Here is a 22,009-nt window from a genome sequence, read left to right on the forward strand (position 1 = left end):
ATTGATATCTCCGTAGTGAACGCGCCTATAGAGAGAAATGCACATCATGGATTAATCAGAGAGTATGCTGCCTATATTTCTTTTCCTTTTGAATTGTTTCGTTTAGAGAAATTGACGAATCGCCATCTCCATAGTGAACGATAGAGAGAAATGCACATCATGGATTACATAATCAGAGAGTAGGCTAGCCTATTTCTTTTCGTTTTGAATAGTTTCGTTTAATGAATTTGATGATCGCCATTTCCGTATGAACGCGCATAGAGAGAAATGCACATCATGGATTAAATAATCAGCGAGTGGCCTATTTCTTTTCGTTTTGAATTGTTTCGTTTAATGAAATTTCAAGCTTTATTTAGATACAGGCCTATCTGTCATGTCTGTGAGACATACACTGAGTTTCGGTTAATTTATGATGAGATTTCAATGCAAGTGACCACGGCGCGCCAGCGCACGATCATGTCATGATTATGTTGTCTGCTATATTTGATTCTTATTTATTAAATCCAGGCAATTGGTTGATAAAAAATTATTAAAATTAAGATACAATTTATACAAAACGAAATTCACTTTAAAGAAAGGCCTTTTACAAAATGAAACTTAATTAAGTGGTCAATGTCTGACTCCCGAACCATACTAATACTGTGTTTGACCCCCTTTCGCCTTCAGAACTGCCTTAATTCTACGTGGCATTGATTCAACAAGGTGCTGAAAGCATTCTTTAGAAATGTTGGCCAATATTGATAGGAGAGCATCTTGCAGTTGGTGGAGATTTGTGGGATGCACATCCAGGGCACGAAGCTCCCGTTTCAACACATCCCAAAGACGCTCTATTGAGTTGAGATCTGGTGACTGTGGGGTCCATTTTAGTACAGTGAACTCATTGCCGTGTTCAAGAAACCAATTCGAAATGATTCGAGCTTTGTGACATGGTGCATTATCCTGCTGGAAGTAGCCATCAGATGATGGGTACATGGTGGCCATAAAGGGATGGACATGGTCAGAAACAATGCTCAGGTAGGCCGTGGCATTTAAACGAGGCCCAATTGGCACTAAGGGGCCTAAAGTGTGCCAAGAAAACATCCCCAACACCATTACACCACCACCGCCAGCCTGCACAGTGGTAACAAGCCATGATGGATCCATGTTCTCATTCTGTTTACGCCAAATTCTGACTCTACCATCTGAATGTCTCAACAGAAATAGAGACTCATCAGGCCAGGCAACATTTTTCCAGCAAATTGTAGCCTCTTTTTCCTATTTGTTTTGGAGATGAGTGGTACCCGGTGGGGTCTTCTGCTGTTGTAGCCCAACCGCCTCAAGGTTGTGCGAGTTGTGGCATCACAAATGCTTTGCTGCATACCTCGGTTGTAACGAGTGGTTATTTCAGTCAAAGTTGCTCTTCTATCAGCTTGAATCAGTCGGCCCATTCTCTTCTGACCTCTAGCATCAACAAGGCATTTTCGCCCACAGGACTGCCGCATACTGGATGTTTTTCCCTTTTCACACCATTCTTTGTAAATCCTAGAAATGGTTGTGCGTGAAAATCCCAGTAACTGAGCAGATTGTGAAATACTCAGACCAGCCCGTCTGGCAACAACAACCATGCCACGCTCAAAATTACTTAAATCACTTTTCTTTCCCATTCTGACATTCAGTTTAGAGTTCATGAGATTGTCTTGACCAGGACCACACCCCTAAATGCATTGAAGCAACTGCCATGTGATTGGTTGATTAGATAATTGCATTAATGAGAAATTGAACAGGTGTTCCTAGTAATCCTTTAGGTAAGTTTATGTGTATATATATATATATATATATATATCACTATTCTCTACTGTATGACCTTGGCGTCCTCAGGCGATCTGTGTCTGGCCGTAACTCTCTCTCATTGGCAGGATCTCGTCTCTTCATTGATGAGGACTCACTGAAAAAAGCTCATTTCCATCTGAAGTTAATGCAGCCACTGAAGCTGAACTTATTAAAACTGCCATGTGACACCTCTCTCTCTCTCTCTCTCTCTCTCTCTCTCTCTCTCTCTCTCTCTCTCTCTCTCTCTCTCTCTCTCTCTCTCTCTCTCTCTCTTCCCTTCCCTTCCCTTCCTCCCCTCTGTGTGGAAATGAAGTGAACTACACTGTAGGTTGTAATGTAATTGCACTATGCATGAATATAGCTGAGAGCTCTGTAGGTTAACATGGCTGAGAGGTGTGTGGAGTTTTTTAAGTTCAAAGGCAGACTACAGTGAAAGCACCCCGCCGATATGCTCTCCATTCCTCTCAGGCAAAACACACACACACACACCCACGCACACACACACGCACGCACACACACACACATTCTATTTATAGAATACCCCAGAAGAGAGCTCCCCATATAACCTATGGATCAACCCAAAATTATTTTTCCTCACCTTCAGGCAGAATTGTTAGCTACTGATTACGATAAATAAATAAATATATATATATATATATATATATATATATATATATATATATATATATACATACATATATATATATATATATATATATATATATATATATATATATATATATATATACAGGTCCTTCTCAAAAAATTAGCATATTGTGATAAAGTTAATTATTTTCCATAATGTAATGATAAAAATTAAACTTTCATATATTTTAGATTCATTGCACACCAAGTGAAATATTTCAGGTCTTTTATTGTTTTAATACTGATGATTTTGGCATACAGCTCATGAAAACCCAAAATTCCTGTCTTTAAAAATTAGCATATCATGAAAAGGGTCTCTAAACAAGCTATTAACCTAATCATCTGAATCAACTAATTAATTATAAACACCTGCAAAAGATTCCTGAGGCTTTTAAAAACTCCCAGCCTGTTTCATTACTCAAAACCGCAATCATGGGTAATACTGCCGACCTGACTGCTGTCCAGAAGGCCATCATTGACACCCTCAAGCAAGAGGGTAAGACACAGAAAGAAATTTCTGAACAAATAGGCTGTTCCCAGAGTGCTGTATCAAGGCACCTCAGTGGGAAGTCTGTGGGAAGGAAAAAGTGTGGCAAAAAACGCTGCACAACGAGAAGAGGTGACCGGACCCTGAGGAAGATTGTGGAGAAGGACCGATTCCAGACCTTGGGGACCTGCGGAAGCAGTGGACTGAGTCTGGAGTAGAAACATCTAGAGCCACCGTGCACAGGCATGTGCAGGAAATGGGCTACAGGTGCCGCATTCCCCAGGTCAAGCCACTTTTGAACCAGAAACAGCGGCAGAAGCGCCTGACCTGGGCTATAGAGAAGCAGCACTGGACTGTTGCTCAGTTTTGCATGTCATTCGGAAATCAAGGTGCCAGAGTCTGGAGGAAGACTGGGGAGAAGGAAATGCCAAAATGCCTGAAGTCCAGTGTCAAGTACCTACAGTCAGTGATGGTCTGGGGTGCCATGTCAGCTGCTGGTGTTAGTGCACTGTGTTTTATCAAGGGCAGGGCCAATGCAGCTAGCTATCAGGAGATTTTGGAGCACTTCATGCTTCCATCTGCTGAAAAGCTTTATGGAGATGAAGATTTCATTTTTCAGCACGACCTGGCACCTGCTCACAGTGCCAAAACCACTGGTAAATGGTTTACTGACCATGGTATTACTGTGCTCAATTGGCCTGCCAACACTCCTAACCTGAACCCCATAGAGAATCTGTGGGATATTGTGAAGAGAAAGTTGAGAGACGCAAGACCCAACACTCTGGAGGAGCTTAAGGCTGCCTTCGAAGCATCCTGGGCCTCCATAACACCTCAGCAGTGCCACAGGCTGATTGCCTCCATGCCACGCCACATTGAAGCAATCATTTCTGCAAAAGGATTCCCGACCAAGTATTGACTATTGTGTGCATAACTGAACATAATTATTTGAAGGTTGACTTTTTTTTTTTGTATTAAAAACACTTCTTTTATTGGTCGGATGAAATATGCTAATTTTTTGAGACAGGAATTTTGGGTTTTCATGAGCTGTATGCCAAAATCATCAGTATTAAAACAATAAAACACCTGAAATATTTCAGTTGGTGTGCAATGAATCTAAAATATATGAAAGTTTAATTTTTATCATTACATTATGGAAAATAATTAACTTTATCACAATATGCTAATTTTTTGAGAAGGACCTGTATATATATATATATATATAAATTAAACAGCATCTAGCTAATACAGTCCTAAGTAAAAAATAATGTAGTGAGAATAAGAATGAAGTCATATTTAAAATGTAGTGTATGTGTGTGTATATAGCAAGTCCATACTTGCTTTAGAGAACATAGCAAATGTCTTGGTGGAAGAGTGGTGTAACATCTCACATCAAGAACTGGCAAATCTGATGCGTCCCATGAGGATGAGATGCACTGTAGTACTTAAAGCAGCTGCTGGCCCCACCAGATACTGACTACTACTTAGTTTGGATATAAATATAAACTGTGTGTGTGTATATATATATATATATATATATATATATATATATGTTTATATGATCTTTGACAATATTTTACCCTGGTTTAGAAAACACTCCATATAAATGTATATCTTTGCAGTGGTAGGATTGCCTGACAGCATTTATATGTTTGAAATCGAATCAAGCAGAGTAAGGGATTTTCAGGCTACTGTTGAATCTCCGGTCCGAGTTTTCCTCTCTCCTTAATTACCTCCAAAGCAAACCTCCAGTGGCTTCCCTCAGCCCGACGAGGAAAAGTGGAGTGATAGAAGGATAGCGAGACAGATACGGACTCACATATTGAGCGTGCTTCATGTGTATGTATGGAGTATGTTGTGTGTGTGTGTGTGTGTGTGTGTGTGTGTGTGTCAGTCTGAAAATGATTCTTGCCCCAGGCAGCGATCGATCAGATCTTAGATGCAGAATTCCCAGCGTCCCTCCGCTGAGCCCACGGAGCTGATTAGCTCATCTCTTATTCTCAGAAAACAGGAAAGAGCACAGGAGGACAGAGGATGGAAAAAAATGAGAGGGGAAAAAGAAAGGCTACAGAAGACCAAAAGCAGTGGACAAGCAAAAGAAAGAAACCAGTCAGATGTGGAAATAAACATGAAAAGAGTCAGCGGAGTGCTGAGAAAGAAATACTAGAAACACATATTTTATCAATGAAGAGAGATTGAGATCGAGAGTAGATGCACTTTCTTTTGTTTCTCTCTTTCGCTCTTTGGATTTTGTCTTGTTCACACCATGTAAAGTTTTAAACATCTCACCAAGTGTAACGTGGCACCGCCCTGAGCAGTACCTCTCATTATTGGACATATGCAGTGTTCCACCGTATATATATATATATATAAAAAAATATATATATATATATATATATATATCAGAAGTACGGCTGGTCTGCCGAGAGCTAGAGCAGGGTTTCTGCATTTCAAAGTGCAGTGGGAATATTGCATGAGGTCTCTCTGACTTTATGAGTAGACCCGTGAGCACTTCTGAAAGAGGAGGTGGTGGAGAAGGGGAAGGGTTTTTACTTTCTCTCGGTCTGGATAGTTCTCTAATTCTAAGCGCATGCATCCAGTATAGATGAAGTCAGTCTGCTTTAACAGGATTGTAGAGCTAGATCTGAGCAGGTTTACTTAATATGCAGACGCTCCATCCGCTTGTCTTCCTTCATTATTATTTCTGACTCTACTCTATTAGAAATCTCCTCCTCTGTCACCATTCATTCATTATTCATTTATTTTATTATAGACAACTAATATGGGGTTTTTAATAGCTATTATTGCTGCTGATATCTAAAGAACATTGGGTGGCAAAAAATATTGCTAATAAAATAAATGCCCAATATATTGCTTAAAAAAAGCTTATTGGATGCAATATTTAATCAAATGTGACAAAATGCTTGTTACAGGCAAAGGCTTAAGAGTCTATGATTTAATAATAATTGTCGTGATTATTATGTTTCTAGTATGTTATATGTTTGGCAACATTTCTTCTAATCGTAATTGATGGAGTGTTTAGCTTTCCATTTTTAAACAACCACGTGGGAAGACTAATCATGGCCATATTCCAGGATGACAATGTCAAGATTCATCAGGCTCAAATTGTGAAAGAATGGTTGGGAGGAGCATGACGAATAATTTTCACACATGAATCGGCACCTCTGAGTCCAGACTTTAAACTCACTGAACATCTTGGTGCTGGAGGAGACTTTACAGAGTGCTGGACTCCTGCATCGTCAATACTAGATCTTGACCAAAGATGGATGCACCTCTTGATGGAAATAACATCACAACATTTATTTCCATCAAGAGATGCATACATTTTTGGTCAAGATCTTGTATTGACAATGCAAGAGTAAAATTGTTACTTGGTACTTGGGGAAAAAAAAGAAGTAATCTAATTAAGTAACTCAAGTCTTTACTTTACTTTACTTTACTTTAAAGTAATTACTTGAAATGCTTTACCTCCAACACTGCTGATAATCATATTGTATAAACAATATCAGGTCATTTCTACACACAAACACTATTGCTGCATAGCTATGCAAATAAAAACTGTTTTGCCTTTGCTCTGTGTCTTTTGCAGAAAAGAGTACTGGTAGTGTATCATCCTGCGAGCCCACAGTGTGTTTGTATGCATCAGAAAGCACAGCTCATTATCTTCCCATTACATATTTACACATACTGTAAACATGAGAGCCAACAATTCTGCTCCGAAACATGCAAATCAATGAATGCATTACCTCGGGCAAACTCTCACTATGTTAGAGATGATTTAATGGCCGTAGACGCTGTCTTGCAGAGCTCTCCCTTCACAGAAGGACTGGAGGGAGGGATAGTTGGATGTAAGGAACGGGGGATGGGATGAGGAGAGAGAAAAACAGGGGATGGGGGTTTGAGTGGGGTGGATGAATGTATTTTGACCCTGCACTGCCAATTAATCCTACCTCTTTTTAATTGGGGCTGAATGGACTCTAAAGGCCAGTGTTGAGATGCGCACACACACACACTATATTGTACCCGTTAGGCATTAAAGATGCAAGCCTCATTTGCATATAAACCAGGTCTTACGGGTGCAGTTCACTGGTCTCTGAACACAAGCAAACGACTTAAGCCCAAAAAGGCAGATTGGCTGTCTCCAATTTTAGCTACTTTTGTATTTCCCTATGCAGTGACTGTGCTTCCTTTACACTTCCACCCTTCAAACACACACTTCCACCCTTCAAACACACACTTCCACCCTTCAAACACACACACACACACACACACACACACACACACACACACACACACACACACACACACACACACACACACACACACACACACACACACACACACACACACACACACACACCCACGAAGCTGTCTGATGTGTGTGTGTCTCTCTATAATGCCTCTTATCTCCCTTTTCCTCCAAACACCCCCTCATCCCTAACTTTACAGCCCTCTCATTTCACGTCTTTGATCAGGGAAGTGGCGCACCACCGAAATGACAGTGGCTTGGTTTTAAGCACAGGTCTGCCGCAGTCCAAAGAACAGAGAGATTTCTTTAATGAAGGGGTTTGTTCCCTCCCAGAGCTTTTGTGTTAGTCAAAAGCACACCAATATGTTCGTAGGAAGTTACCAACACCTTCTTCAGGAATTACATTCAGGAAATTTCAAGGAATGGTTGATTTAGTCATTTATTCAGCCTCATGTTGTTCCAAACCGTTATTTTTCTTTCTTTCTTTGAAAGAGATGTTCATGCTGCTCTTCCATACGATGAAAGTGAATAGTGATCAACTTCTCAACATTACATCATTTGTAAGATTTGAATATGCTCATATTTTATTGATCAAATACAAAGCTTAGTATGGTTTTAAAAAGAGACATAGTGTGTGCTATTTTTGTAATTTTTCGGGTTCGACAAGCTCTGGTTAATATCCACTTCCATCGTATGAAAGAAATTCATCAACATTTTTCTCCACAGAAGAAAGAAAATCATACAGGTGAGGGTGGGCATATGATGACTTCCTTTTGGGGTGAACTATTCCTTGGAGTTATTTTTAGAGTTCAAAAAGCGTTGGTCATCATTCGCTTCCATTGTTTGGAAAAACATTTTTCTCCACAGAAGAAAGTAAGTCATATTGGTAAGGGCGAGCATATGATAAATTCCTTTTGGTGTGAACTATTCCTTTAAATAAATAAGGAAAGACAACCCGGTATTGTGTGCTGTAATGCATCTCCATGACATCATGTGCTGAGTTCAGCCAATGTCTCCTGTAGCCAAAAGTCATCACGTTTAGGCATGAATATATCGGGATACATCCATCTGGATCTAGTCAGCGGTGCACTTTATTTGTATTGGATTTGCATTAGGATACAAAACAGAATCTCATCTGACCTAAAGCCCAATTGGAAAATTGATCGTTGTTAATATTACTCTAATATTGATTGTGCTCGTACATGAGAACAGCATCATTGAGCTAGCATTTGAAACTCGAGGAAGCTGACTGTCCACTATGAATCATCCTCTGAAATATTTAAATTTATATATCAGTGTTGATTATTTTTTTCATTCTGATTGATTGACTATATATGATAATATATTTTATAATAAATATATGATTATACAATTAAATCAAATATTATATAATATATTGGAATCTAAAATGTTTTTAAATTAATATTGAATGCAAGTAAATTGCATATCATATCTAAACTAACATCCTAAAATTTAATTGATTAATATTTAAATGTATTAATACATGTTTTATGTAGTATAATATAATATATTATACAAAAACATGTGTGTGTGTCTGTATGTGTATAATAAAATATATATTAAAATAATATATATTTTTTGTTTAATACACTATTCAATATAATATTTTAATATGTTACTAAATGTTAACATATTAAAAATTTCCCCTAATATATTTTATTCAAATCTTATTATTATAACTATTTTTTAATCAAACATGTCTTTCTTTGTTGTCAGGATCCCGTCTGCGTCAAGAAGACTCCGCACCCCGCATTGTGGAACACCCCTCCGATCTGATCGTATCCAAAGGTGAACCCGCCACCCTTAACTGCAAGGCTGAAGGGCGGCCCACCCCGACCGTGGAGTGGTACAAGGATGGAGAGCGTGTGGAAACGGACCGGGACAACCCTCGTTCCCACCGTATGCTCCTGCCGAGCGGTTCTCTCTTCTTTCTGCGTATCGTACACGGGCGTCGCAGCAAACCTGACGAAGGCTCCTACGTTTGCGTGGCCCGCAACTACCTGGGAGAAGCGGTTAGCCACAACGCCTCACTGGAAGTAGCTAGTAAGTGCTTGGCTGTTTTCTTATCGCACTGGGTTCTCGCGGTTTATAGATGTCTACATATTTATAGTATATGATATTAAGATGTCAGATGAGTTCTTAGCAGTTCTCTTCCATAGAAGTCGTATCATCTTCCAGGAGTGGTTTCAAAGCAGGCCAGTCTTAATTTGGCTTTGTGTTTGTTACTTTCCTGGCCTTGAACTGAATCTAAGAGAGCCTGTAGCCCCTCCATCTGAATAGAAAGCGTTTCCAGTTTCCTCCTGGGTCTCTGGGTCTCAATGGACTCAGTGGGTCGGAAAATATCGCTGGAGATGGGCAGGATGTGACTGTGCCACTGGACCTGGATGGTGATCCTGATAGAGGAAACGGGCCAGACGGCATGAAGAGAACACAATAGGTAGTGGCAGAATAGGCAGTTGGTGGTCGTGAGCCATAAATTAACTCACAATAGTTTAGGATATTTACAGTAGAGATCACAAGATAGCAGTTAACTTTATCTGTTACGCTTTATTGAGGTGTGTTGTATCTCTCTTGTCTATTTGGCATTTGTAGTTTCAATGAGTTGTGCATCAGCCAGGTCAATTTTTACCCTTTTAAAACAAAGGATTCACAAAAATTTGTTTGTGTAGAGGCGCAAAGCAGATCGCTTAAATGGGCTTATTACTGAAAACTTGTGGTTTTCAGCGATTCTCCTTGGACTTGGACGTGATATGCATTACATACCGTCTCTTTTTAAGCTTGAAAGGACTGATCTCAGATATCAACCGCTTTTCAAGTATGCCTACGAGCTGTCACCAAGCCTCTTGTTGTAATCTAATCGAGTCAGCGGTGGACCTGGAGGGGGGTGAGTTGGTCGTGTAGTGTGTACGAATGGCATGTTTTACTCTTAAGATCTTACCCTTATGGAAATGTACTATATATATATATATATATATATATATATATATATATTCTTTTTTTTTTCTTTTTTTTTCTAAAGGTTTCAATACTGAAATATCTGAAATGCTTCCAATGCTAATTTTCAGCAGAATAGTTAATACACAAACACGCCTCCCCTCTCTCACTCCTTTCATTTGCTCGGAATGAATATTGTTGGTGTTACATGGCTTGAATTTTGGCTTTGGATTGAACATAATTTTAATTCTTCCCGCAGATTTTGTGCTCACTCCCAAAGTGTGCGTGCATAAAGCAGTACTAAAGTACACCTCACAGTACTAAATTGAGGTGTTTTTTCACTGCTTACTGTGCTTAAACAGTCACATACACACAAAACAATGTCAAAATGCCGGTCTTGGCGAGTCTTTATGTAAACACAGTCAGTTATGTTTTAAATGAATTAAACAGTTGAGAAAGAAAACGCATGTGTAACAGTATAATGGATCCGTGCTTTATGTCTTAAAGTGCAGCATAATATACCTGCAGCCAAATTATGAGATAATATAAAGAAATATCTACAGCAGTTTTCCTATGGTATCGATGTCAAAATTGTGGTTAGTAACTTTGGAAAACCACTAGCCAAAGTGTTTTTAGTAACTTTAGAAAACCACTAGCCACAAAACTGTGTTTTTTTTAAATATTGTTTTGGACATCTACTTAATTTTGTAAACCATTATGCGTGTATATTTGTAAACAAATATTTGTTAAATATTTGGACAATGGGATAAGAGAAATAAACTGAATTCAAGTTATGTCCTTGAAAAAAAAAAAAATCTTGAATTATTTATCTTATTTATCCAGTAAATAAGATAAGGTAGTTCCAGCCCTAAAACAAGGTAAAAAATTGATTTAGAAAACAATTTTTACAATCTAGTAATGGTTTAACTCTGAAATCATGTATTTAAGATATGAAAAAAAGTAATGTAATCTTATAAAATAAAAATTGATAAATAGTACATTTTCATAAGGATACCAGTGCAAATTTCAATGCTTTTATTAACTTCTGTAGGCCAATGTCGGTCAAACAGAAACATACATTTGTGTTGGTGGGAAAATTATGTGAGCTTGGAGACTCAAAAGTGAGAAAATATCATGCGGTATATCAAACAGAGGGTGATATACTGTACGCTATTTGTTCTGGAGGCCTTCTCTTTTTTTTTTGTAAGAACGAAAACAAGAAGCTTGGCGGGCGGGCGGACGACTTGGCCCGACATGAGGAAAAGCTCGGGCTGTTTTGGCCGCAGCCTTCGGACTGCTTATTCTGAATAAGGTTCAAACAGGACCATAATGACACAGTGGCAAAGCTCAAAACCCTCAGTGCCTGTCGGCTCCCTCCTCCCCCCTGTCCCGCCGCCATGCATGTAATTACCTCGTTCAGGCAGCCATGATGGAAACCTACGACAGGAAGGTAGTAGAATTCCTACCTCAACTCTCTTTTTCCATCCAAAGCTAGACAGTCAGTGTCAGAGGCAAAAAGAAATCTATCACTTCTCGGATATCAACACTCACCTACTTATTCAGACTGACACCAGGAATGTCAGTGGAGCTATAGCCAAGAAAACCACCGAAAAGGAAGTTAACGTATTTGTTCTGCCTATCCCGCTCTTACAAGAATCCAGTTTGAACACTGTGTACACAATCTTTAATTTTTCTAAAGTTATTTTAATAATCCCGCTTTTACGATCGCCCAACTCCCGGCGGACCGTAAATCTAATCCAACTTTTCAACAAGCCATGTTGGGCCAGGCAACGACGCTTAGCGCAGATCTGTTGTGTGGGTTTATTATTAACTTCACGTACAGTGGAGGCTCTGTGCAACACGCTGAGGTAAAATGTGTCAATCCGGGTATCCGCTCTGCTCTGTGTGCCCTGAAGTTGGATTTTGCCCCTTTTGTTTCCATGTTTTCCTTTCAATATGAAACTTGGAGGCTTATAATGCTTCATGTGTCACGCTTTGTCAGAGTATAATGACTCGCAGAGGAACAAAGAATGAAAGAGAGGAACGTAAGATGGGGCTGGCTTTAGCCATAAGAGCTCACTGTTCACCCCGATGGCTCCGGGCCACGCATTGCGTAATGCGTAGTATCAGGCTGCGTTTTTAAGGATGACAGACGTGTTTGTTGCAGGTTTTCTCGCACTCTAAAAACAGCTGTAAAAATGGCGATCAAAGAAAAGGGAGTTTTAGGACCCACATAAATGACAATGAGAGATATTGTTAAAAGATTGATGGGCGCTAATGTGTCACTTTACTGTTATGACTACTTACAGTATGAAACAGGTTAGATTACTTATTGCTCTATGTACTGCAAAAATCATATCCCTAATCTTTTTTTTTACTTCTTTTTTTTTGCTTGAAAACAGATACATTTACTTAAGAAGCAACACTGTGTCAGATGTTTTTTCCATAGATTTTATCTTGAATATAAGCTTATTTTTTCTTATTGCATTGGCATATGCCTATTCTTTTACTTGTTTAAAATAAGTAATAAATCTGAGTAAATGCTTAGCCTACGTTTCAATAATTTTGTTCTGTTGTTGTTATTATCTGTTGTCTTAGTACAAGTGGGATGTGATGGTTGGTCGGTGTGGTATTTGTCCCACCCCTCCTCCACTGTGATTGGACGGCTGGGTAAAAAGTGACAATGATGGGCACTGCGTTTTATCTACAGTTGAACATTTTCAGCTCTCGGCGACCAGAAAAACCAGCAAGCGCCCATGAAATAGACACTCAGCTCCTTGTCACGCTGCTGCCGTGTGTAAATACGTGGTGATCCCATAGAAAACAATTGAAAAAATACGCTGGTCCTAGGAAAAAAAAAAAAACGCTTTGGTTGACACATGGCCTAATACCGTTTAGTAAGATTCTTGTAAGAATTGCATTCTTTTATTCAGCTTGGATGCATTAAATTGATCAAAATTGACAATTAAGACATTTATAATGTTACAAAAGATTTATATTGCAAATGCATGTTTTTTGTTTGAACTTTCTATTCATCAAAGAATCCTGGTTTCCACAAAGATATTAAGCGGCACAACTTTTTTACGCATTGATTATAAGGAGGAATGTTTCTTGAAAACCAAATTGGCTGCTAAGGGATAATTTACATTATAAAACATATTAAAATGGAAACCAGTATCACAATATTATTGTTTATACTATATTTTCGATCAAATAATGTAGCACTGGTGAGCATTGTAGACTTCTTTCAAAAAACGCACTCATCCCTCAACTTTTGAACGGTGGTGTATTTTCAAAAAAGAAGTCAGTTTTGCAATGTATTTTGTCAAACCTCTCACTTTTTACCTGTAGTACTCTTTGAGAAGTCAGCTTTGTCTTTTATTAGCATGCTGAACAACTGCAGCATGTGGAAAGCCTCTAATTATAGTGTACTCTTCCAGTTCTTGGGCTGCTGCGGGAATGTGGATCAGTGCGCCAGACCCTGATAACCCCGTCAGGACGCGTGGAACAGTCTAAAGCGCTCTCAAGTCCTGGTCTTAGAGAGAATTAATCAATTATTAATCCGTGAAATCATTAATCTTGAAATCATTTCGTCCGGTATAAAAGAAAAAACTGCTTTTCGTCTAACGCTAAAATTGAGCATTTCATAATTGATTTTTTTTAAATCTGGTTAAACAGTTCCACAAAGCTGTATTTTAAATTATGATGACTATCGGTTAGCCACATATGGTCTAAAACGACGAGTTGCAGCATTCATGCGATTACAAAACTCGCTTGCGGCCATTCCTTTATCCCATTCCTGCATATTCTTTGCATAATTTCCGCTACGTTCTTTAGTATTATTTTCCATGAACTTGGCAGAAGGACCCAAAAAGTTTAAGGAGAGGTTCATATCTGGCGCAAAGCAGGAGACACGAAATAAAGTTGATGTTTCGTCTGTGAAACTGAGGGGGACAGTTGGCGTTCGTCTTCTGAAAGGTTGGGTGACACCCCTCATTATTCCTTCACAGGATGTTCCCCTCCGCTACATCTGTGTGCTCCGCCGCCTTTGATATTCAAACCAACCCGTTTCCATTATAGATCATCATAGCTGTGCAGAATTCACTTCCTTGTCCTTCCCCCCTTGCTAGTGCCAACGTGCTTCCAACTGTTTGCTCTGAGAATATTTGTGTTTCATTAAGTTTTTAAGAGCGAGTGACGTTGTAGCTGTAGAGGACAAGGGTTTGAGTCCTTGGAGAATCCTCTTTTGTTGATTCTTTAGCGTATTTATAATGTTCCCTGATCCTTCCAGCCCTCTTCATACCTCTGCTGACATTTCAGAAATTCATTTAATTGTGTGTTTTTTTTAGGGTAGAAGCTAGAGACACGTAGGCAGCAGATTTTGGCTCTCAGACTCAGCGGTAAGCTAAGCAGCGGCCTATTTGCCTTAGTTGAACGGCGTAGTGTACACTGCATAAAATGAACCATGTTTGACGTGTATTCCCAATTCAAGAATAGTAAGAAGACAGGATTCCTCACATCTGCTTTTGAGTTGTCAGTACGGGTAATCGTCGCAAACCGGCTCTCTTTAATTGGCTAGTGGGTGTGTTTCTCCTTAAGCGTCACTGGGACTATTTGCAGATGCCCAGAAATTACAAGGAAAACTAATCTGCAATGTTTAATTACAGCACTGAGGGGAGTTACTGACAGCCTTTGGGGGATGGACGGAAATAAAAAAAAGAGACCAGAGAAGATAAGTGCAGGTTCTTCCTGGTTTTTCCCATGTTATCATGCTCTCATCTCTCTGGAGATCCACACTAGCTCTTGTTTTGTACTCGACCTGATTAACATTAATATGGATAATTGCCTCAACTTCAGGCCCCCAAACCATGCAACATCTGCCATCCATATTCAGTCATGTGATTCCCACATCTCAGTCTAGTGGCATAAAAAGTCAGAGATGTGTGGTACTGCAGTTTAGTTGGAATTGTGGGTAGGGACGCACAATATATATTGGTATCATACCTTTTATCGACTGATTTCCTTTCTTTTTCTTTTTTTATTGTTATCATCAATATTGTGTATTTAGATAGTCATGTTCATTTCTGTGGAGTGTAATCTTTGGCAAATCTCATAATGATTTTTTTTCTTGCTTTACAATTATATTGTAATGCCTTTAGATTTAATTTTGTATTCATTTTGACAAAATAGTAAATTTTTGGGACGGTCTGCTTTTGTCAAAGACAAAGATCTCCCACTGCGAAGCTCATGGACGAGGGGAGATGGACAAATGGAAGTAGGGTCGGAAAGTTCACCGCAGTAATGAGTGGTGGAGAGAGCTGGATGGATGGATGACAACTTCAGGATGGATTGCCGTGTGAGGGAAATAGTTTGGGACAGTCGAGGGTGAGAGACCAGACGCCTGCGTCATTATTTAAGTGTGACCTGTCCGTCTTCCAGTGTCTGTTTGAGACCATCCTGGGTGAAGAAATAATCTGCTTGTTTGTTCTGATAACGATGATCCTTAATCCTTGTTTTACCTACAGTTGGGAGTTACACTATATTTGTTTTAATTTACAACTTTGACTTCATTGGAAGTAAGTAGGGTACCTATGCTTTGCATACTGGCTTTTCTGAGTTCAGGATTGTTAAAACACTCAGTTTGCCTAAAGCTATTGTGAATCCTACCTCATTTGCATAGATATGACTGGAGCAACAATACAAATTCCCTACAGTGAAGAAACAAAAGAAGCTAGAGCTCTGAAAGAGCTGTTTGAGGAGAAAAAAATGGTGTAGTTTGAATAGATGGTGGATGTTGATCTTCTTTGGGCATCTGGGCTTTGCTCAAAATGGAGGATAGGTAGGTAGATGTACTCATCGGTGGTAATTAGAGGCCCTCACCATGGCCAAGCATTTCAGACTCGCTTTGATCCCAGGAAATGCGCCACATCCTCAGACAGGTGGAGATAACTCGTGTGAGCTTGGCTGGGTTTCTCCTGAGGTCATTTTATGGACAACAGTCCACAAAAATCAAGCTAAATCTCTCTGGAACCAGATGGTCTAAGACAAATCATTCCCTGAAGCGCACACCTTAATTTATGGAATTGTTATGGCTAAAATCTGCCATTTAATTCCTGTTAAAGCCTATTTAGTAGTTCTGAGATGCCTTTATATGGGTTCATTTAAAGTTCTGTCCTTCAGGGGTTCAGTTTGTTCTCACAAATCTAGTACGGCCTTGGAGGGACTTGTGTTGTCTCGCTTTCGGCTCCACCTGGGACCCCGTGCGCTCGTCCTGATAAACATAGCGTAGCCGAAACTATTTGGTCCTCCTGTGGCAAGAGCCTGTAGATACGACCCATGTGATTTCCTCTTGGCTGAACTCCATTTGCGATAAACACGGCTGATTGTACAGTCCCTCTCGGTCGGAGGCCCAGATAGGAAGTGTGTCTCAGAGGCTAATCTTCCCCCCTCGAACGGAGGGCCGAAGTATTAGTCCCACTTCTGTCTCTAATCCCCCACTTTTGATTTGAGAGTCTCCTGTGGCCTTCGAGATTGAGAGGAAAGTGGTTCTCTCTCTCTCTCTCTCACTCTCTTTTTGTGTTTATTTTTTAAAAACATCTTTATGATGCTGTCCTGCTCTACTAAACTTAAGCGTTTATTAAAGCAATGTTAAGCCGTAGCTTGAAGCCTTTCAATCAACTGGTAGAGTCCAGAAAGGATTATCAAGTTTGGAAAATGAGAAATATCAGAGATTTGAGGCAACAATTTCTTCGGTTTTTGAAAATCTGGGCTCATTTCTTATAAATGTCATGTATTTTTATCGGACACTCTACTGCTTGTTACTTCCTGCTGGAAAGCTCAGGAATAAGTGATGCAACCCAAGCGTAACTCGATATATTCCGAGGACATACTATTTTGTGCATCCCGTCTGCCCTCATTTGCTTTTTTTTTTGTTTGTTTTTTGTGAATTTTTATGATTGTGGTTCTTGGTTGCCTTTTGGTATAGATGGTTAGAATAGTTTAGGAAGAGCATTGGTGCATTAAAAAAACAACATTCACCACTTACCACTAGATATGTCCAATTATTTTTCTGCATACAACACAAATACATTTTTTAAATACAATATTTGACATTTTGAACAGTGCTATATGGATATGTGATGAAATAATGAAATCTATACATAACAATATTTATGCATGTTTATTTATTTATTTATATATTATTTATTTATTTTCAAAATGCAAAATTAATGCAAAAATGTAACTGTAAATTAGAATCTGTGTATTTATTTATAGTTCCTTTTTAATTAATTGCAGAATAAAGAATGGAAATTTAATGAAAATTGGACTATAAATTAATTAATTTAGGTTCAGTTAAATTTCACATTTTGTAAATTAATATAATTTATTTATAGTTCCTTTTTCATTAGAATTTTTCATTAATTGTAAATAAAAATACATTCAATTTCTAATTTCTATTTACATTTTTGCATCAATATTGAATATTGAAAATAATTTTATAAATATATGTATTTCATTTATTTATGATACACACACACACACATATATATATATATATATATATATATATGTATATATATATGTGTGTGTGTATCATATGCAAAGATGTGAAATTTAAACTTCGTTTAAATAATTGTAGATTGATAGGAAAACATGCAATAGAACAATATTTTGTTGGACTGATGAAAAAGAGTATGAAGCTGCATTTTTGTGTAGAAAATTCATAAATTCTGAAAAATCAGTGTACACTGGACTGTATATCAGATCTTTTGTAGTGCTGTAAGTCCCCCTTCATGATCCCTAGATTGCCACAGCAAGAGTGAGAGACAAACAAAGAGTAAAGAGATGCATGAACAGGGACAGACACACTCCTGTCACACACGTAGCTGTAATAGTTTAATAGAGAGGCCAGCTTGAACCCCTGCCCCAGATAGAGATCTGGCGGAGGAGAGATGCGTTTGGCTTAGCTTGCCACTCTTTGAGGCACGGCAGCTATGGCGCTAATCCTTCTGGAAAGGACATTACGACATGGCGTGACTCTAACCCTGGAGCAGTTTCAGTCACAAATCAGATAAAAGTGACTGTAATCAAAAGCAGATCCACTCTGCTAACTTCCTGTAACTAACTGATGAACCTCTGATTTGAAGTGGCAGCACCTAAAACTAATTCCCAATTAGCACTTACATGTCGTTAAACAAGCTAGAGTCACAGGTTGCATACATTTTCACTAGAGCTTGACTAGATTAATGGTGTTTGCATAGGTTGATACATCTCAGAAATGTTGAATCACAGGTTCACCGATGCATTTCCAAGTGTTGTGAAAAGGTTTCTCGCTGCGTTGTTGGAAAGAGGAAAGAGATGAAATTGTCATATCGCTGTCAAAACAGCTGTAGCAGCTAGACGAGCCGTCTGAAAATGTCACAAACACTCACAGCGGCCGCCTTTGTCCGCCTGCCGTCGTTCCCTCGGATCTGGGTGTGGCTGTGAAACTGTAACATTCCTGCGTAACCCCACACCGCACGACCATAAAGAAAAGACACAAAGAACGTGGATGAAATGATTGAATGGGGGAATAAAGACGAGAGAGCTGTCTGAAAGAAACCTTTGAAAAGGGTTTTTGGGGAAGGTTTTTTCTGGATCTGCCCGGGGTGACTGGACTGATTTAATTTGAACAGTGAATGTGGATCAGGTGACGGCAGTGATTTGAGGGTCAGTGTGTCAGGCTATGAGACAGAGAAAAACAAATTAAAGACCCCCTGTGGTGAAAATCAAGTTTTTAATGTTGTTTATTTGTCTATGTGGTGTTTTAAATATGCTTTAAGACGAACCATGTGCAAATGCATCAGTCGACACTATTACTGTTTATTTTCTCCTTAAAACTGCTGTGAACCAAAGACAGTCTCAAAAATGCGGTTTGAAACTGCCCCTGTTTACTACCGTCACAAACATGTAACCAATCCCGTCAACGTGTGGGCGGGGCTTTTCCGGTCATTATTTCTAAAGATGCTGATTTTTAGAAGACAGCTGTCTGACTATGAGAAGGTGAATGGGAATATGGTTTGTGTAACATTAGCAACACATTATTAGCTGTTTGATAACGTAGTCTAGCCAAAAGCTAATCATATTAATAACCGTTATGTGTCTGACGTTGTAAAGGGCGCTACAGACGAGCCTGTATAATTCACTCTTCCACTTCTTCTTCTGAATCAGTTTCTGATTCAAACATATATGGCTGAATTGAACCAATATTTCCACTTGCCATTGCGTAGCGTTTAGTACTGTTGCCGAGTGAATCTCCGAGCTGGTGTGAGTGAGTGGAGGCGGGGCTCATTTGCATATATATAGAATGCGTATACTAAATGAAGCAAGGGTGTAGTTACATTCAAGCTATTTTAAGACATGAAGAAATGATTCTCACTTAGTAGAATACCCATGGTATTTCTGTGGTGCATGTCCAAAAATAATGATACATGTAGCAATCAAATGTTTTTTTACATCTACTATGTTAAAACCCTTTTTATTTATTTATTGGACATGTTAAAAAACAACAACAACAACAACATTAAATAGCAAAACCAAGGTAACATCAAAACACTATGGTAAATATCCCAAAAGAGCTAAATTCAGCTTTGCTATCATAGGAATAAATACAATTTTAAAATATATTAAAATAGAATATTAGGCTATTTCCCATACTTCACCGAACTTCACAATATTACTGTTTTTACTGTGCTTTCAGTCAAATAAATGATGCCCTGGTAAGCATTAGAGACTTCTTTCAAAACAAAATCATGGTATTGCTATGGTACACGTCAAAATGCTAATGCAGTGGTGTTTCTTTGTGTGTTTTTTACAAAGATAAATCTTCTTTCCGTTTAGAGTTCAAATTTGACATTTCCTGGAAAAGAAAGCAAACAAATCTGAACGTTGATTCAGGGTTCATAAATGATAAAATGTCATTTAATACTGTCAGTAAGACTTAAACAGTAGCGCCAGCCTCAGTATTTCTGCCAGATTTGAAAGTTAGGACCACATTTTTAGAGCATACATAGTTATTTGTGTCTTTAAAAAATGCCATGGTAACCACAGTTTCCGCTAGAATACCATTAAAGTTATTGTTACTTCAGTTAAATCGTAAATTAACATGTGTAACCAAGTTACCACAGTTTTAAAGCACCAACAATAACTGTATACTTGGTGGAAGCTATGGTTTTAAGGGGCACCGAGTGCAGTGAACTTATGTTAACCGAACAGGCAGAAATAAGAGCAAACACCACTGGGAACTATAACACTATTTGGAGTTCCTCCCCAGTTATCCGCAGTGCAGGTTTCCTCAAGGACGGTCCTTGCTTTCCCAACACAGCTGCGGGTTTCGTTGCAGGTGTGTGTGTTGGTGTCATTGAAAAGCGCCTTTTCCGTGGCCCTCTCTCCCCTCATTAGACCCTTTCCAACAGGATTACTAGAGTGCCGAGTCTGCAGGTACTGTTATAAGTTAATTTCACCTGCTGTTTGGGAGCCATAATAGCTTATTGATTGGCTGACAGAGATGCACTGGGGCAGCGTAGAAGGACGTCCGGTGGAGGAGGAGGAGGAGATAAGTTAATCGCAGTTGGACGCGGATGAAGAGAATTCAATCAGACAACCCCCCAAGGCTTATAAGTAGCGTGTAAATTAGTGTCCACCTCAGTGGATTGGACCTGACTGACATCCGAGCTGTTGCGAAAGTAGAAGTTCTGAACGGGAAAGTGAGAGAGAACGAGGGAGAAAACCTGTTAGAGCATGTTTAGCATGTTTAATATGCTAGCTTGGAGGCATTGCAGTGCGTAAACTCCTGTCATTGATTGTTAAGCTTGCTTGAACAGAGTTGAGTTGAGAAGTAACATGTGATAGTTACCGTAGGCAGTCCCTTGAAAGTTAGCATGAAACGAAAGTTGCGACAGTCTTTTCCTATTCTGAGTGAAACGGCTTCTCGAACAGAACAAAATGGGGCGGGAATGGATTTTGTTAATTGGGAATTGATTGTTTACTATAGCTGAGATACTATTGAGAACAATTTATCTGTGCACAAGTTTAATCTTTAACCTTCTCTTTGGTGACGTATGCAGGACTTTTACTCCGTATTTACTCCTTCATCTGTCTCCGCTTTTAAGTGCCACACCCACATCTCAACATCCAATCAACGACTGATGCATAGAACCAAGTCCCAACCCTACATTTTTTACACTTGGATGTATGTCACAATAAGAAAGAAAAATCTGTCACTACTTCTGTTTCACAGCGACTGTATGGGTATTCATTTGAATGGCTATGTATATATATATATATATATATATATATATATATATATACATATTCATACGTTTATGTACATATACACACAATCGCACCTCTTATACACACACATATATACATATATATATATATATATATATTTATATATATATATATATATATATATATATATATACATATGTTATGTGTCTATATGTTTGGGGTGCTTTGTGGCGATTTATGCCTATTTCGACCTAATTTTAGGGTTTCATTTAGCTTAGTGGCCCACAGTAACCTGAAATCTGCTGACTCTCATCGGAAACTAGCTTCCGATAAGCTCCACATCCTGCTTTCTCATCGACAGCTGGCCTGACCATCAGTCTCTGTGCATTTAGATGTGTGTTCGTGTTTTCTCAGAGGAGCCACGGCCCATTAGCTTGACCTGTCACACACACTTTACGCCTCCGTTACCTGGAAACTGCACATCTCGTTTTTTTTTATGTGCCCACCCGGCACCGGGTGCCATTCACGGTGCATTTAGCACAGTCGTCTAGCACACATCCCTATTCGCACAG

General features: G+C 39.0%; 1 protein-coding gene across 1 annotated transcript in view; it reads left to right on the forward strand.

Moving 5' to 3' along the window:
* The window catches only part of robo1 (roundabout, axon guidance receptor, homolog 1 (Drosophila)), a 163,038-nt gene that overhangs the window by 15,956 nt on the left and 125,073 nt on the right, over window positions 1–22,009 (forward strand). The window contains exon 2 of the mRNA XM_077207757.1: window positions 8,946–9,272. Within this exon, the coding sequence (XP_077063872.1) occupies window positions 8,946–9,272 (327 nt within the window). The remainder of the gene's footprint in view (window positions 1–8,945; window positions 9,273–22,009) is intronic.

The sequence above is a fragment of the Siphateles boraxobius genome, unplaced genomic scaffold, assembly GCF_051911475.1.
Source record: "Siphateles boraxobius isolate OS27281-9 unplaced genomic scaffold, OSU_SipBor_1 6, whole genome shotgun sequence".
Classification (NCBI taxonomy): Eukaryota; Metazoa; Chordata; class Actinopteri; order Cypriniformes; family Leuciscidae; genus Siphateles; species Siphateles boraxobius.